The sequence below is a fragment of the Lepus europaeus genome, chromosome 7, assembly GCF_033115175.1.
Source record: "Lepus europaeus isolate LE1 chromosome 7, mLepTim1.pri, whole genome shotgun sequence".
Classification (NCBI taxonomy): domain Eukaryota; kingdom Metazoa; phylum Chordata; class Mammalia; order Lagomorpha; family Leporidae; genus Lepus; species Lepus europaeus.
Genome location: NC_084833.1, coordinates 19760559 through 19776615, shown reverse-complemented (window position 1 = coordinate 19776615; position 16057 = coordinate 19760559). Strand labels below are relative to the sequence as shown.

The 16057-nt window shown below is 59.2% G+C and overlaps 1 protein-coding gene across 3 annotated transcripts in view; it reads left to right on the top strand.

The window, feature by feature from the left end:
• PRDM11 (PR/SET domain 11) overlaps positions 1-12365 on the top strand; it is a 73604-nt gene extending 61239 nt beyond the window's left edge. For 2 of the 3 annotated variants that reach the window (XM_062196264.1, XM_062196263.1), the window contains exons 6-8: positions 4508-4695; positions 8443-9069; positions 10173-12365. In XM_062196264.1, the coding sequence (XP_062052248.1) occupies positions 4508-4695; positions 8443-9069; positions 10173-12337 (2980 nt within the window). In that variant the 3' untranslated portion in view covers positions 12338-12365. The remainder of the gene's footprint in view (positions 1-4507; positions 4696-8442; positions 9070-10172) is intronic. The other variant, XM_062196265.1, reaches the window with a different exon arrangement.
• Positions 12366-16057: the final 3692 nt, after the last annotated feature.

The following is a 16057-nucleotide window of genomic DNA, read 5'->3' as shown; positions in this document are numbered from 1 at the left end:
CTGTGCCGGCAGGGAACTCTGGGGGCTGTCCATGCCCGGTGTCTTTTAGGGACCACCTGAAGGCGTGAGCGTTGCTGGGCCACCTCCCCGATGCTGCAAGGCCTCACCCACCCGGGACTGAGGGTCCTCAAAGTAACCTGAACTGCTCCTCTGGGGCCCTCCCAAGCTGGGCAGCAGCCTGCTGCCAGCCTACGGACAGATGCTCCCCCAGTCTTGTCCGGAAGCTTCTAGAAGCTTCTGTCCCCCGTTTGGCCTCTTAGAATGCAGGCTGTCCTCTGTGGTTCTTGGCTATGGAAGTCAGGGCCAGCCACAGTGCACTCAGCGGTGCCTGGCCAGCTTCTCCTTTGGGTCCTGGGGACGGAAGGGGCCTGGGTAGAAGCCAGGAAAGACAGACGCAGAGGAAAAGGAGTGAGGCTAAAAGACCCGCCGCTGCTGCCGCGGGGACGTCCATGGGGGCAGTAGAGCCAGCAGGTTAGAGCAGGAAGAGGAGGCGAAGCTGGAGGGTGGGAGGCAAGCCCGAGACTGCTCTGCGGTGCGGGGGCACGACCCAGGTCCTCCCAGCCCAGAGCCCTAGCGCAGCCTCTTCTGGTTTTTGCCTCCCTTCCATCAGCCAGGCGTGGGCGGAGCTTGGCCTTGGTCCATCCCCCCAACAAAAACGGGGCCCCTTGGGAGAAGTGAGAGTCACTTCGGGACCCAGCTAGCAAATATGGCGCCCTTGATAGGACCCAGTGGGTGGGGTCTCAGAGCTGATGTCTTCCTGGTTCTCTGGGACCCGGGGCTGCATAGTCATCACGGGAGGTTGCGTCCAGGACCCGCCCTGACCTCAGCTGCCAGCTCACCATGTTGCCCCTGTCCAAGGCCCCCATCCCTGTGGGCCGGATGTGAAGGGTGATTAACTAGGCGGTTGTTTCTCAGGTCCCGGGGGACATGCTCAGTGTCCTCTCCCCAGGGAGGTGGTGGCCCGGTAACTCCCGCAGCCTGGCACCCGGGTGCTCAACCACAGTGAGCGGACAGCTGTCTCGCTCTTCCGTTTGAGGGGGGGCTCCTGGGTGCCTCAGCCATGTAGTGGGACAGGTGTAGATCTTCCTGCAGGGGTGGCCATGGATGGGGGCGGGGCAGAAGGATTCGGGGACTGGGTCAAGCCACTGGGTCAGTCACTGCAGAGGAGGCGACAGGCAGCAGGCGTGGCATCGGGGTGCAGGTGGCTGGCTCCAGTTGGCATTTCAGCCCCTGCCTAGCAGCAGGGTCCATTGTCAGGGGAGCGGCCGCACGCGTTCCGGGCGGCTGAGCACTGCCCGTTGCTGCACAGGTTCTACTTGGCTTCTGAAAATGCTTTGTGGTCTGTGCAGAGCTGTGGAGGTCTCTTTGCAAAAGACCGATCCCCCTCCGGGAGGAGAGCACCAGGCGACGGAAAGGGAGTCCGCTGGGATCTTTCTGACCCGTTAGTGGTTTGCTCCCCAAGTCGCTCTTTGGAGCCAAGAAACCCCTGATTGTAGTAGTTTGAGAGCTGGGCAGACGCACTGCTCGCGTGGAGAGCTGGATGGGCGGTGGCTTGGAGACTGAGAGGAGGGGAAGGTGGCATTCGTCGTGTTCTGTGTGGCTGATTCTTGGGAGAGGACGATGGATGGTTTGTCTCCTGTTTCTGGCAGCAGGGAAGCCAAGACTGCCTCGGTTCCGTCTGTGCTGTCGCCGCTAGGGTGATTTTTCCCGGTTGTCAAACCCCGGACTCCCACTCCCGTGGGGACTGGAAATGGCACATTCAGGTGTGGGGACAAGGCAGACTGTGGTTGGAGAGTTGGGGTTGCGTGGTAGGAATTTGGATCGGCTTCTCTCGGCCTGAGATCCTCAGGGTTTTTTTGTTTGTTTGTTTGCTTATTTTTGCTGACAAAGTCACCTCGGGGAATGTGGGAATCGCCTTATCGTCCTCACCGCTCAGGGAGACCAAATCCTTGATCAGATGCCGATGGAGACACGGATCTGTAGGGGTGAAACCCTGGCGCAGATGCAAGTTCTGGGGATCTGAACAAGTATCACACCCTCAGGGTGGGGCTGGCTTCTCTCGAAAGAGCGAAGTGGCCAGAGCTCCCGTTTGCTCCCTGCTCGGCCTCGTTCTCGCCCCATGCTGGGGCTCTGCCCTCCCTCCGCTTGTCACAGTGGGGTCACCCCTGGACTCCAGGAGCTCCCTGCGTGGGCGGCTCAGCCTGTGGCAGGGCTGGGCAGAGCAGGCTCCGCAGGGGACTGCCCAGATGGGAAGGGTGGGATGGACGGGAGGCGGCAGGCGCTGTGCCCGGGACGTCTCCAATGATTGAAGATGCTCGGTGCTCCTGGCCACCGCCACTCGCGCCTCCTCCTGGGCCTGGCGTTTGTGGACTTCTTTTCTTTGTGTACGTGTGTGGGAGGGTGAGGGGAGGAAGAATGATACTTCCTTACCGGGAGGGGAAACTTGGAAGGTGCAGGAAATTGCAAACACGATCCACCTGTCACGGGAAATCACCGTTAAAACATTGGTGTTATTTTCTCCAGGTAGGAACAAGGCTTGTTTTGAAAGCATTAGGGAAAGCGTGGTATAAATAGCTTTCACTCCTCTCCCTCTGTCTGTCTCGGCACTGTTCCTCCTGGCATGAACGCGTCTTTGGTAAACATTTTCCTATAGGGGCAGGCATGTGTCACGGTGCATTAAGCCCCCACTTGGGATCTCCATATTTCTATTTCACATGGGGAGCTGGCATTGATCCCTATCTCTGCTCCTGAACCAGCTCGCCCCAGGAGGCAGCCAGTGATGGTGCAAGGACTTGTGCCCCTGCACCCATGTGGGGGACCCGGATGGAGCTCCTGGCTCCTGGCTTTGGCCTGGCCCAGCCGCGGCTGTTGTGGGCTGTGGGGGAGTCAGTGGGTGGAAGATCTCTTATTCTGTTGCTCTGCCTTGGAAAGAAATCAAAATAACTAGATAAACTGTAAAAAGTGTTTCTCTGCCGATGAGTAACATTCCAGCGGTGACTGTTCTGTCGTATATGAAATTATTTTTCCAGTCTGAGACGTTCAGCTGCTTTTCCTTTGGCACTGTTAAAAACAGGGAGATCAGGCCGGCGCTGTGGTGTAGTGCGTTAAGCTTCTGCTTGCGGTACCAGCGTCCCATATGGGTGCCAGTTTGAGTCCTGGCTGCTCCACTTCTGATCCAGCTCCCTGCTATGACCTGGGAAAGCAGCAGAAGATGGCCCAGGTTCTTGGGCCTCTGCACCCATGTGGGAGACCAGAGGAAGCTGCTGGCTCCTGGCTTCCAGTTGGCTCGGCTCTGGCCATGGCAACCATTTGGGGAGTGAACCAGCGGATGGAGGACCTCTCTCTGTCGCTCCCTCTCTCTAACTCTGCCTTTCAAATAAATGAATAACTCCAAAGCAAAGGAAAAGGAAAATTGGGAGAAGAGCATCCTGGGCTACCAGGCGTACATCCCCGGTGCACTTATGGCTCTTGATCTGTGTGGCCAACTTATTTCCCAAAGGATGGCGCCAACTGCTTAGGCACCGCCTGTCTACAAGGGGCCTTTCGGTCCGCCTTGACTAGTCCAGATACTACTGGTTTTTTAAAAATAAAATACGCACTGGGGGACAGGGTGCTGCTTGCTGTCTTTGCTCATCATTGATGCCGAATACGTTCCGTTTGTTGTGCAGTTGAACGTGAATTAGCGTCTCCCCTGGACAGTGTGGTCTGCAGTCCTGTGAGCTACCCCTCCAGCTGAGACAAATCAGAGCACAGATCAAAGAAGCTGAGCTTTTTGACTACAAGTAGCCCAGTTGCTTGCATAGCCCAGACCATAGGTCTCCAAATCATTGCCTCCCCCTTTATTCTAGGTGCACCTCCACTTCTCAGGTGTCAGAGCATGCGCACCTGTCCCCCCTCCCCGCCAGGGGGTCAGGTCGGATATTAGGGAGAGTGGATGACGATCTTGGATTCCGGGGGGAGCTGCCCGCACTTTAAGGGTTATCCGGGCTTCGCTGGGTTGTTACTCTCTCTGCCCATCTAAGAGCTGTGAGTTACTGTGGGAGGCGCACGGGGCCACCAGGCTCCAGCTCCTGTTTCCTGGCTGTGTGACCTTGAACAAGACACTCAGCCTCCTTTCCTTAGCTCAGGTCATTCAGTTCGATGAGCCCGTGGTTGGCAACTTTCCCTGTCTCTCGTTCATCTTCTTCCTCTGTCCCCATCGGAGCCTCTGCTCCTAAAGGCTCGGAACTTTGACACGAATCCATTGATCTCGTGGGCTCTCTTGTCGCGTGCTCTGTTTCTGCTGGGCTTTGCAAAATGCGGAAACAGGCCAAGGACCCCAGCCCTGCGCCCCAGGAGGCCTGCAGAGCTCTGGCAGGGACGCTGGCTGGAGCTGGTGCTCCTGCCCTGGGCGGGGTGGCTGCTCCCTAGACTGCCCCGTGTGCGGGTGGAGGACGCCCACCCAGCGCTGGGCCTGGCCCCGGCGGGAGTGGCCCATGCGTGCTCACCTGTCACCCCTTGCCCCCAGGTACGTGGTCATCTCTCGGGAGGAGCAGGAGCAGAACCTTCTGGCCTTCCAGCACAACGAGCACATCTACTTCCGGGCGTGCCGGGACATCCGGGCTGGGGAGCGGCTGCGGGTCTGGTACAGCGGCGACTACATGAAGCGGCTGCACAGCATGTCCCAGGAGACCATCCACCGGAACCTGGCCAGAGGTGAGTGCGCTCCGGGGAAAGGACCACCCCCGGGGGCCGCCTCTGCCCACCAGCGGGCCAGACGGTGCCCGGAACACCCAGAGCATCTTGCGGGAGCTGCTGGCCCAGTCTGCGTGGCCACCCTAGTGGGGTCCCCCTCCCCAAGAAATGGCCTGAGACACATACCCACAGCGCAGAGTGTCAGGGAGAGCCAAGTCCCCGGAGCCAAGCAGAGGAGCTTCGCTAGTGGCTTCCTTGACTGGGATGGATAAAAACGTCGCACGCTGCTGGGGAACATTTACAGCAAGTCCCTCCCCGCCCCCCCGTCCCCGTGATACCAGCATGGCAGTGGCACGGACCCCGTAAGTGGGCTGTGAGGCCAGACAGCCCACGGTCAGAGCAGTGCCGGCCTTGGCCAGGGTGAGCCGTCGGCTGTCATCTGAGCCATTAACCCCACGCTACAAACACACAGACCGAGCGGCAGAGGAGCCCAGTGACGCAGCCAGGGTCACGTGGCTGGGAGGGCACGGCTGCGTTCCTAGCCCACGTCTCTTGGGGCCTGTCGGGGTGGGGACCCTCTGTTCTGCCAACGGGACCGTTTGGGTATTTATAACATCACGTGCGGACCGTTCTAAATGTTCACCTCCCAAATGAACCCACTATAGATGGACTGGATTCCCCATCCTGCCTGCAGGCACCTTGGCAGGGCCAGGCCCAGTGGTTGGCGGCCTCATACGGCCCAGGCGTCCCCCCACCCTGCAGCCCCTAAGTTGTAACCCACAGAGTTTTATGGCCTCCAGACAAAACCGGTCCTGGCCCTGTGACAGGAGGTGACAGGTCAGGCTCTGTGGGAAGAGGAAGGCTGGAAGGCGATAGAAGTTTCCATTTAAGTGAGTCATTTAACAAACGACTTGCAGTAGCTGGGGCCAGCCCCAAGCCCTCGCTTCTGGATCCCATTGTCAGCCTGGCTGGGGTGAACCCGTGAGTCCAGATCTTTCCTCGTCGGTCATCGGACGAAGGCCATGCACACATCCACATCCCCAAAGTGCACCTGCTCTCAGGCACGCAGGCTGTGCCCAAAGCCTCACCATCTTGTGTTCTTGCCCGGAAATCGAGCTCCGTCTGGGACAGGAGTGGGGACGAGAGAAAGCCGAGTGGGGAGTGACCCCTTTCCACACTCTTTATCTTTGGCCCCAAAACAGAACAAAGCCAGGTGTGGACATCGAGTGTGCTAGCTTGGTAGAAGGTATCCGGAGAGCGGGTGGGCCCAGAAGACGGACCCCTGGCTCACCCTCTCCGGAACCGGGTGGGGCCCACGCTGCTCGCACATGGGAAGGAGTGGGCTTCCAGGAGGAGATCCCGTGGCTTCTGCTTCACCTCGGGAGGCATTGGCGGCACAGCAGGTGCTTGGTGAATCTTTGTTGCCCGGATCAAAGCCGAAGTGAACGAAGAGAATCGAGACTCTCCCAAAGAACCCTCCGCCTGCCAAGAAGGACATCAAGAGAAGTCCTAGCTGGAGACACAGCTTTCGGCCCTGGGTGAATTCTTGTGGTTGTGTGATGTGCCCACCCTTCAACATCTTCTCCAGAGCACCCCAAGCTGCCTCGTCCTCAGGGGCCCCAGGGCCCAGCTCAGGGAAGGCCGTGAGCTCTCGGCCAGGTTCAGAGGAGTTGGCTCCGCTTATCAGGTCGTGGGAAGACGCTGGAGGAGAGGGTGTTGTTCCTGGCCAGGCTGAGCAACGCGAGACAGGGAGGAAGTGGGAAGCCAGTGGCAGAGGTGTGGGTGGCCTTGGCTGTGAAGCCCTTGGGAGCAGCCGTGGAGCACGGGGGCGTTTGGCTGTGTGTCTCTGTGGCCTGTGGCGTTAGCACCCTCTGGTCACCTGTGGCGCTGGCCCTGTAGATGGACTGGAAGGAGACCCTCTCCGCCCCATCGCTTAGGTCTCACATGGGAGGAGGCATGTTGGATTTTGGAGACTGGTGCCCCAGTGAGAGGCAGGGCCTGGGTGATTCGTCCTTAGTCAGGAAGGACATTGGCTGGAGCCGGGACCTGCTTCCTACAGAGTCTAGATTATTCCTTGGTGTATCGATGCTTCCACTCAAATACTTTTATGCCGTCTGATCTGCGCTGAGCCGCTGATTTCCCTGAAGCTGTTGTGTTTTTTTCTCCTCGTATTTCAAAGAGGCTCCGGAATCAAATTCCTACTGCTTAAAGGCCATTTGCAGCTCTCAGATTTTCCCAGAAGCCTCAAGGACAGAAAGGTCTCCTGTTCATCCTAGGAAATTGGAACGACTTTGTTTCCGGAGACGCAGGGCCTCCCTGGCCACGCGTAGCCTTGGCCTCTCTGCAGCCCCAGCTGTTTGCTGCCCCCTTGGTCCTGGAGGAAGAGAAAGGATGGTGCTGATGTTCAGAGATCCTGAACGGACAGATTCTACAGGTTCTACATCTGATCTGTCCCACAGACACAGCGCCTTGTTGAAAAGGTGCCGTATGCCCCCTCCCTGGCCTCGGGGCGTTACAGAGCTGCGGGCCGGGAGAACAGCTAGAATTCCAGAAGCCTCGGCAGGCAGGCACTCTGTGAGGAGGGAGAGGGGGCAGCCTGGCTGCTGCCTGTAGGCGCTGTTACCTGTAGGGAACTGGGGGTCGAGCCTGGGGCACGCAGGCCTCAGTGCCCCATGCCGACCGTGGGAAGCCATGCACGGAATGTCCACTCGTGAGGGCCCTTGGCCTTTGCGCAAAGGCTTCTGGGAAATGCAGCTTTCAGAAGCCTCATTCAAACACGCTCAGCGGCACGTCACCCTGAGCCAGGCGGCCCCGAGGTGCCTGAGTCCCACGGGCTACCGTCAGGCCCTCCGAGGGCTGAAGGGTTCCCCGGCCTCGTGAGCCTCTCTCCTGTAGAGGGCCAGCACTTCTACAGCACATTGGGAAACCTTAGGGGTGACTTCTAAGAATCGGGCTGGAGCAGTCTGGGTTGAGGGAGCTCACCAGATTCTCTGGAAGTCATGCAAACAAACTCAAGAATGAACTGAATCCATTCACACGATAGAAAGAAATAGAAAAGTATCAGGTAAGGACACACAGCTGTATTTCAGATCACCTTGGGTCATTGTGACAACCTTGTCCTTTATCTCTTCAGAGGCGGCAGCAGGTGGAGCCATCCCCCGCTTCCTTTTTTTTTTTTTTTTTTGTGGGGGGACCTCGGTGGTCAGTGAGAACCCTCAAATCCCAGGTGCGCTCTCGCCCATGTTCCAGTGTCCCGAGGGTGGGCGGGTTAGACAGGAGAGCTGCCGAAGAGCGGACTTTGCCGGAAGTGAGCTGTGCCCTGAACAGCCGAGGAGGAAGGAGTGGGGCTCGCGCTGTCTCGTGCGTACCTTTTGCCAAGTCCAAGCAGAGGTCTCCTGATAGCTGGGGCTGGAGGGGGAGCTCAGAGGTCAGGGGTGTCAGCGCTGGCTCGGCCCAGAGGTATGGTCCCGCCCACTGGTTAGACCGGGTGCCGTCACCTTCCAGGGCCAGAGGGTGGCAAGCCCATTGCCCTCGCCCATGGCGGTCTCTCGGCGTAGACCTTGTAGACGTGGAACTTCCTTGCGACTGCACTGAGAACTCCACCCTCGGGCCCCGTGACTCCAGGCGTGGTCCGCGGCTCCCTTTCTGCAGCCCCTGTCCCGAGGCCAGACCCCCCAGGGCCGTCCTCCGCAGGCCTTCGTGGTTCTCTGTGGGTTTCTCCGCCCCCGGGGTTTTCCCCCTTCCTTACACCCTGGTTTTCCTTCCTAGGAGAGAAGAGGTTGCAGAGGGAGAAGTCTGAGCAGGCTCTGGATAGCACAGAAGACCTGCGGGGCCCCATTCAGCTCCCCGTGTTGAGACAGGGCAAAAGTCCCTACAAGCGGGGTTTGGACGAGGGGGACGCGCACCCCCAGGCCAAAAAGAAGAAGATTGACCTCATTTTTAAGGACGTGCTGGAGGCCTCGCTGGAATCCACAAAGGGCGAAGCCCGCCAGCTGGCCCTGAGCACCTCGCTGGTTATCAGGAAAGTCCCCAAGTACCAGGACGGCGCCTACAGCCCGTGCGCAGCGGCCGTGACGCACGGCGTGCCGAGCGGCAGCCGGACCCAGGGGGAAGGGGACTGGAAGGCCCCCACGGGGGGTCCCAAGGAGCCAGGCCCCTTGGAAGACGAAGAAGAGGAGCCTACGTCATTCAAGGCCGACAGTCCCGCCGAGGCCTCGCTCGCGTCTGACCCCCACGAGCTCCCCACCACGTCCTTTTGCCCTAACTGTATCCGCTTGAAGAAGAAGGTCCGGGAACTGCAGGCGGAACTGGACTTGCTTAAGTCTGGAAAGCTCCCCGAGCCCCCTGTCCTGCCGCCCCAGGGCCTGGAGCTCCCCGAGTTCTCAGACCCTGCAGGTAAGTTGGCGTGGAGGAGGGGCGAGCTCGTGGCAGGCCCTGCGGAGGGGGGCCCGGCACGCCCTCTGCTGGGACCACCTTTCAGGGGAACCCAAGGAGGGCCTCCAGGAGGGGTGACCCCTGTGGGTGGCGGTCCCCGTCCTCAGCTGGCCCCAAGGGGATGCCTCACCTGTTGCCCTTGTACCCTCCTTGTCAATAAAGAAGTTGCGCCACAGGAGGGGTGTGTGCTGTGTTCTTGACCCATTGCCTCGCTCTGGCCCTCCTGCCGTCCTGCCCCAAAGCCCAGCACCTCCAGGCAGTCCCTGTCCCCACCCCTACTCCCCAAGTCCCAAGCCGGCTTCCTGGGGGGGGGGAAGATCTTGCAGCCGCCCAGACTCAGTCCAGGAACACAGTTTTGTTCTTGTCTTTCTGAATCTCTGAGCTGCCCCCACGTGGTCCTTGGTTCCCCTGCCTGGAGTTTTAGAAGGATGGAGAGAGGCGCTGGGGGGGTGGGGATCCTGGTTGCATGCTTTGCGCCTTGCCGCTGGTCGCCTGGATCTTAGTCGACGGCAGCGCCAGCCCACCTGTCCGCCCACAGCCCAGTTCCACGGCCCTTCCTCGGCCTCCCGCCTCCCTTAGGTCACAGCGAGGTGTCTCAGCCACTCAAAGCCAGCCTCCGAGGTCACCTGTGGCCTGCTCCTGAAATCGCTGGGGGCCACATTTCCATTAGCAGTAGGCAGGCAAGTGCCGAGCCCTGGGGGTACAACCGGGGGTACAACCAGCAAACCTGCAGGTGCTTTTCCTCCCTGCTCGCCTAGCTGGTGCTGCCCGTGGCCGTGGACCGTCCCCACGAGTGGACGGGGGGGAGGGGGGGAGGGCAGCACTTGGGGCGTGGTGGTGGGGACAGAAGATTACCCGGTGGGTAATCAGACTCGCACGGGGAGTAACACGGGGCTTACCCCTAACTTCCGGTCTGGGAGTCGATCCGTCGTAGGTTTCAGCCGGACTTTGGGTTCCGGTGGGCGCGCGCCTGTCTTCCTGGCAGCCATTCCCGGTCGTTTATGGAAAAGGCATCGGCATTCCTGCCGCCGGGTGTAAACGTGTCTCTCCCGTTTGTGTTCCAGCCTCAGAGGGCGCCATCTGCGGCCCCGCCGCCCTGGAAGACGACGACCAGGAGGTCGATTCGGCTGACGAATCCGTCTCCAACGACATGGCGGCTGCGGCCGACGAGCCCTCCAAGCTGTCGTCGGCCACGGGGCGCAGGATCCGGCGCTTCAAGCAGGAGTGGCTGAAGAAGTTCTGGTTCCTGCGGTACTCGCCGACCCTGAATGAGATGTGGTGCCACGTGTGCCGCCAGTACACCGTGCAGTCCTCGCGCACCTCGGCCTTCATCATCGGCTCCAAGCAGTTCAAGATCCACACCATCAAACTGCACAGCCAGAGCAACCTGCACAAGAAGTGCCTGCAGCTCTACAAGCTGCGCATGCACCCCGAGAAGACGGAGGAGATGTGCCGCAACATGACCCTGCTCTTCAACACCGCCTACCACCTGGCGCTCGAGGGCCGGCCCTACCTGGACTTCCGGCCGCTGGCCGAGCTACTGCGCAAGTGCGAGCTCAAAGTGGTGGACCAGTACATGAACGAGGGCGACTGTCAGATCCTGGTCCACCACATCGCCCGCGCGCTGCGGGAGGACCTGGTGGAGCGCATCCGCCAGTCGCCGTGCCTCAGCATTATCCTGGACGGGCAGAGCGACGACCTGCTGGCCGACACGGTGGCTGTGTACGTGCAGTACACCAGCAGCGACGGGCCCCCGGCCACGGAGTTCCTGTCCCTGCAGGAGCTGGCCTTCTCCGGCACGGAGAGCTACCTCCAGGCCCTCGACCGGGCCTTGGCCGGCCTGGGCATCCGGCTGCACGACGAGAAGCCGACCGTGGGTCTGGGCGTGGACGGGGCCAACATCACAGCCAGCCTGCGCGCCAGCATGTTCATGACCATCCGCAAGACGCTGCCCTGGCTGCTCTGCCTGCCCTTCATGGTGCACCGGCCGCACCTAGAGATTCTGGACGCCATCAGCGGGAAGGAGCTGCCCTGCCTCGAGGAGTTGGAAAGCAACCTGAAGCAGCTGTTGAGCTTCTACCGCTACTCGCCCCGCCTCCTGGGCGAGCTGCGCGCCACGGCCGCCACGCTGTGCGAGGAGACCGAGTTCCTGGGTGACATCCGGGCCGTGCGGTGGATCATCGGCGAGCAGAACGTCCTCAACGCACTCATCAAGGACTACCTGGAGGTGGTGGCGCACCTGAAAGACATCAGCAGCCAGACCCAGCGGGCGGACGCCTCGGCCATCGCCCTGGCCCTGCTGCAGTTCCTCATGGACTACCAGTCCATCAAGCTCATCTACTTCCTGCTGGACGTGATCGCCGTGCTCTCGCGCCTGGCCTACGTCTTCCAGGGCGAGTACCTGCTGGTGTCGCAGGTGGACGACAGGATGGAGGAGGCCATCCAGGAGATCAGCCGGCTGGCCGACTCCCCCGGCGAGTACCTGCAGGAGTTCGAGGAGAACTTCCGCGAGAGCTTCAACGGCATCGCCGTCAAGAACCTCAGGGTGGCCGAGGCCAAGTTCCAGTCCATCAGGGAGAAGATCTGCCAGAAGACCCAGGTCATCCTGGCCCAGAGGTTCGACTCCCGCAGCCGTGTCTTCGTCAAGGCTTGCCAGGTGTTCGACCTGGCCACCTGGCCGCGCAGCAGCGAGGAGCTGGTGAGCTACGGCAAGGAGGACATGGTGCAGATCTTCGATCACCTGGAGGCCATCCCAGCCTTCTCGCGAGACCTCTGCAGGGAAGGGCTGGACCCCCGGGGCACCCTGCTCGTGGAGTGGCGGGAGCTCAAGGCCGACTACTACGCCAAGAACGGCTTCAAAGACCTCATCAACCACATCTGCAAGTACAAGCAGAGGTTTCCGCTCTTGAACAAGATCATCCAGGTCCTGAAGGTCCTGCCCACGTCCACGGCTTGCTGTGAGAAGGGCCGCACCGCCCTCCAGCGCGTGCGCAAGAACCACCGCTCCCGCCTCACCCTGGAGCAGCTCAGCGACCTGCTGACCATCGCCGTGAACGGGCCGCCCATCGCCAGCTTCGACGCCAAGCGGGCCCTGGACAGCTGGTTCGAGGAGAAGTCCGGCAACAGCTACGCGCTGTCGGCCGAGGTCCTCAGCCGCATGTCGGCCCTAGAACAGAAGCCGGTGCTGCAGACCCTGGACCACGCGGCCGACTTCTACCCGGACATGTAAGGGGGCCGGCGCCGCAGAGCTCACTAAGCTGGTGAATATTTTTTTAATCTATACTCCTAAGCTTTGATATATTATATAAATATATATTATATTATATTATATATAAATATCTATAAACCCACACTGAAAAAATTTTTTAAGAACCAAGGTGACGCGTGCACCGAAGCTCCCGGGAGCTTTCAGAAAGCAACAGTGGCGGACACACACGGACTCTAAATGTCTACAACATTTGGCAGCTGCAACATACGTGGTAACTCATTTTTCCCTTCCAGGAGCATGCACTGGGGCCACCCGTGTTCCCGCCCAGCCACGCAGGGGCGCTGTGGTCGCCTCTGGGTCATACCTTCCGCCTTCCGGTCGTGTCCTCGGGGTCAGGATGGTCTCGCCCGTCTCTTTTTCCGTTCTGTTTGACGAGAGGGAGGGATGTCTCTGCGTTCCTCGCCGAACTTCTGTTGGTTCTCTGATTGCCACAAGGTGGGGGTGGGACGGAGGGGTTTGGGTGGGATGCTGATGTTTCTCTCCCCCCCCCCCACCTCAACTTCAATTTATTTTTTATTTTTTGCTTTTTTTTTTTTAATTCAGTTCCCAATGAAGCTTCCTACAATGTCCTCTAAACAAAAGTGGGGGTCACACAGTGGCTCCCACTCTCTTCCTCCCTCTGTCACCTGTCCCCGCCCTGGGTTGTCCCTTCTGCCTTCCGGCCCCCTGCGTAGAGGAGGTATGACCTGTTACATGGAAGGCAAAACCTCCTTCCATCAGGGGTGGCAGGGGGGAGGGGGGGCGAGCTCTGTGCATTCCTGGTTTTTCATGGTGCAGGTAAAACAAGTGAATTCCATTCAGACCCAGGGTTGGGGGGTGAAGGGGGTGGTGAATACCAAGAGCCAAGAAGTCCAGTCCCCAAAAGGGCATCGATTCTTGGCTAAAAGCAAGTCCAAGGACAAGTATCCATTCACTTTACATCAACTGCTTATTCTCTGTCTTTACGGTCATACAATGTGTTGGGGAAGGGGGGAGGCGGGGTTTTCTTTTTTCCTTCAGTGACCCAGAGACGCCTGCAAAAATAGTTCAGTGACAGGAGACGCCCACGCAGGTGGGCAACAGACGGAGCTCCTGTCTGGTGCCAGAGCCTGGTGGGAAGGCGTGGGAAAGCAGGGCGTGTCTATGCCTGGGAACTGTGCTTTTTTTTGTTCTGGAACAGGGTAGAAATGTCCTAAGGAAAAGGAAAAAAAAAAAAAGTAGGTCAGGACTCTGAGCCTACACACACACAACACACGCACATGCACACACACACACACACACCCGTGATATAAGCTTTAGAAACAGCCACTTGCCCACTCCCTGGGGCAAGCAGCGGTTTAAGCTAGAGGAGTCCACTCAGTACTCTTTCATCCATTGAACTACCGGTATACCTCTCAAGGGAGCTTTGCAAACCTGTGCGTGAGCAGTTGGCGAACGTCTGTTCACGTCTCTACATCTGATTCGTGCGTATCTGATATGCAGAGATCGGACCTCGGACACGGATGCAGGGCGTATCCGAGCCGGAGAGGAAGCTCTCGGTTTCTGCCCCCCGGGGTCCCTGGCAGAGGGTGGCGAGGTCCCAGAGCCCTCCACCTGCTTGGCCCAGACATCCCAGAACTGTGGTGGCTTCTTGGTGTGTCTCGTGTCCGGGGCCCCGTGCCACCATCAGAAACGTCATCAACACTGAACCCCACAGATCCCGTCCCCCTCACCCCCCATGGTCTTGGTGCTAAGATAACTTTAGAATCATTGCTGCTAGCCAGTAGCTTTTCATTATATAAATATATTATATATATTATATATTATTTTTGAAATGTTTTTGTTTATTTTCAACAGTGATGTAGCATGTTTAAAAAACACACACACACAAAACAAAATACTGGGTTCCTTCAACTGTCCCACTGCCAGGCTTCATATGCTGCCTTCCTCAATAGATCAATGCACCCCTGCCTGGCGACAGCCACCCTCTCCGTCCCCACCCCGGTCTCCCACTTGCGTCCGCACCCTCCTCTGAGCCAGGAGAGTTGGCATGACCTGGGAAGGAAAGATCCACAGTCGCCTTTGTGGTGCTGTGATGTTCCCAGCCTCGTCCCCTGCTCCCGCTGTAGCTGACGTCTCCCTGCACCTGCTCCTCCCACCTGGGCCAGCGCCTCCCTGGGGTCAGGTGGGGATGCTGTTCCAAAGCACAAGGTCCCATCTTGCCCCACTCCCGCCTGGGACTTCCTCTTCCCTCCCTGGCTTGGAGGAGTTTTTGTGCAACATCACCGAGACCAAGATAGGTCAAGGGCAGCGATGGCTGGCAAGGTGGGGCAGACAGTAGGTTGGGATCCTTTCTTCTTGCCAACAGTTGCCTTAACACCTTCTCCTCCTCACCCACTACATGGGAACCCCTATCCCAAGGGGGTGTCCTCAGGCCACTCCTGTAAAAGCCGGGAGGAAAGAATCGTGTCTGCGTGAGCACCTAGTCAGGGCCCTGTTGTTCCCTGTCAAGGTCACAGCCAGAAGGAGCTCAGATCTTCTGCTAGAAGGGGAGAGTCCTGTGGGCTAACTGCATCTGCTCCGGAGAGCTGGGGGCTGCTGGCAGCAGCCTGAGATGGCAGGGGGCACCTGCTGAGCCGTCCCCTTGGAGAAACCTGAGCTCCAGACGGTCTTGCCTCCAGGACTGGGTGCTCATGGCTTCTGCTGGTTTCACCAGGGCTGTGCTGTCGCTGGCATCCTGTAGGCTGCCTCGCCTTGAGACGGGCGTCACCAGGAAGCCGCAGGGGTAACCCACCACTACAGGTGGTACAGGCTCCTTTCTCTGCCCAAGGGCTCCCTAGAGGCTCAGGGGCTTCTCACCCATGGTTTTCTCATCTTTCTGCCTCCTGGAAGATGGGTTGCGTTGATGGGATCCTTGGGATCCAGCCCAGGGGACCACTGCTTGGCAAAGGCTGATCACCTTTGATGGGCATAAAAACCTGTGGACACGCTGTGCTGGGTACTCAGCATGGCCGCTGCAGATGGGGTAGAGCCCATGAACTCAGCTCCCCATAGCTCGGGAGGGACTCTGGGCTGGGACTTGCCCTCATCAGGCTGGCTGATCACTGACTTCCTTTGGCTCTTGGAGCGGCTGGGAAGTGAGATCGTCTCTAAGGTCCAGGTTGGTGGCTGACCGTGCCAGGCAGACTGGCTGCAGAGCCTGGGAGCCTGAGGCCCTTAGGGTTCAAACCACACACTCTTCCTTCATGGACGGGGTGAAACGATTCGTGGCCACTGAGTGTCCATGACACAGGAGGACAGCCAGCCTCATGTGTGTCTCTTGTCACATCCGGGTCCCCGAGTTCTGCCTGCTTGGTGGGAGATGAGCACCCAGGCGCACCCTCATCCCCCACCCTCATTTGGGGAATGAGAGCAGGCTTGGTCTCCAGAGAGACCACGCTTGGGTGGTCGCAGCTGGCACTTGGCGGCTGCTGGACCTCAGCCCTTCTCTGTGTCTCTGAGTTGTTTTGCCCAGTCCCTCCCTCTCCCGGGTCACACATCAGGTGCTTAGGCCAACCTTTGGTTTGGAGAAAGGACCTTGTGGTTGTTGAAGGTGGCGAGGGATGTCACGATAGAGAAAATGGGAAAGGAACTAGAAGGTTGAATGCGGCCCTGGGGAGGCTGCGGGGAGCTCCAGGCGCCCCCTAGCTGGTGCTATAGGGCTGGCGTCGTGTTTGGAGCCGT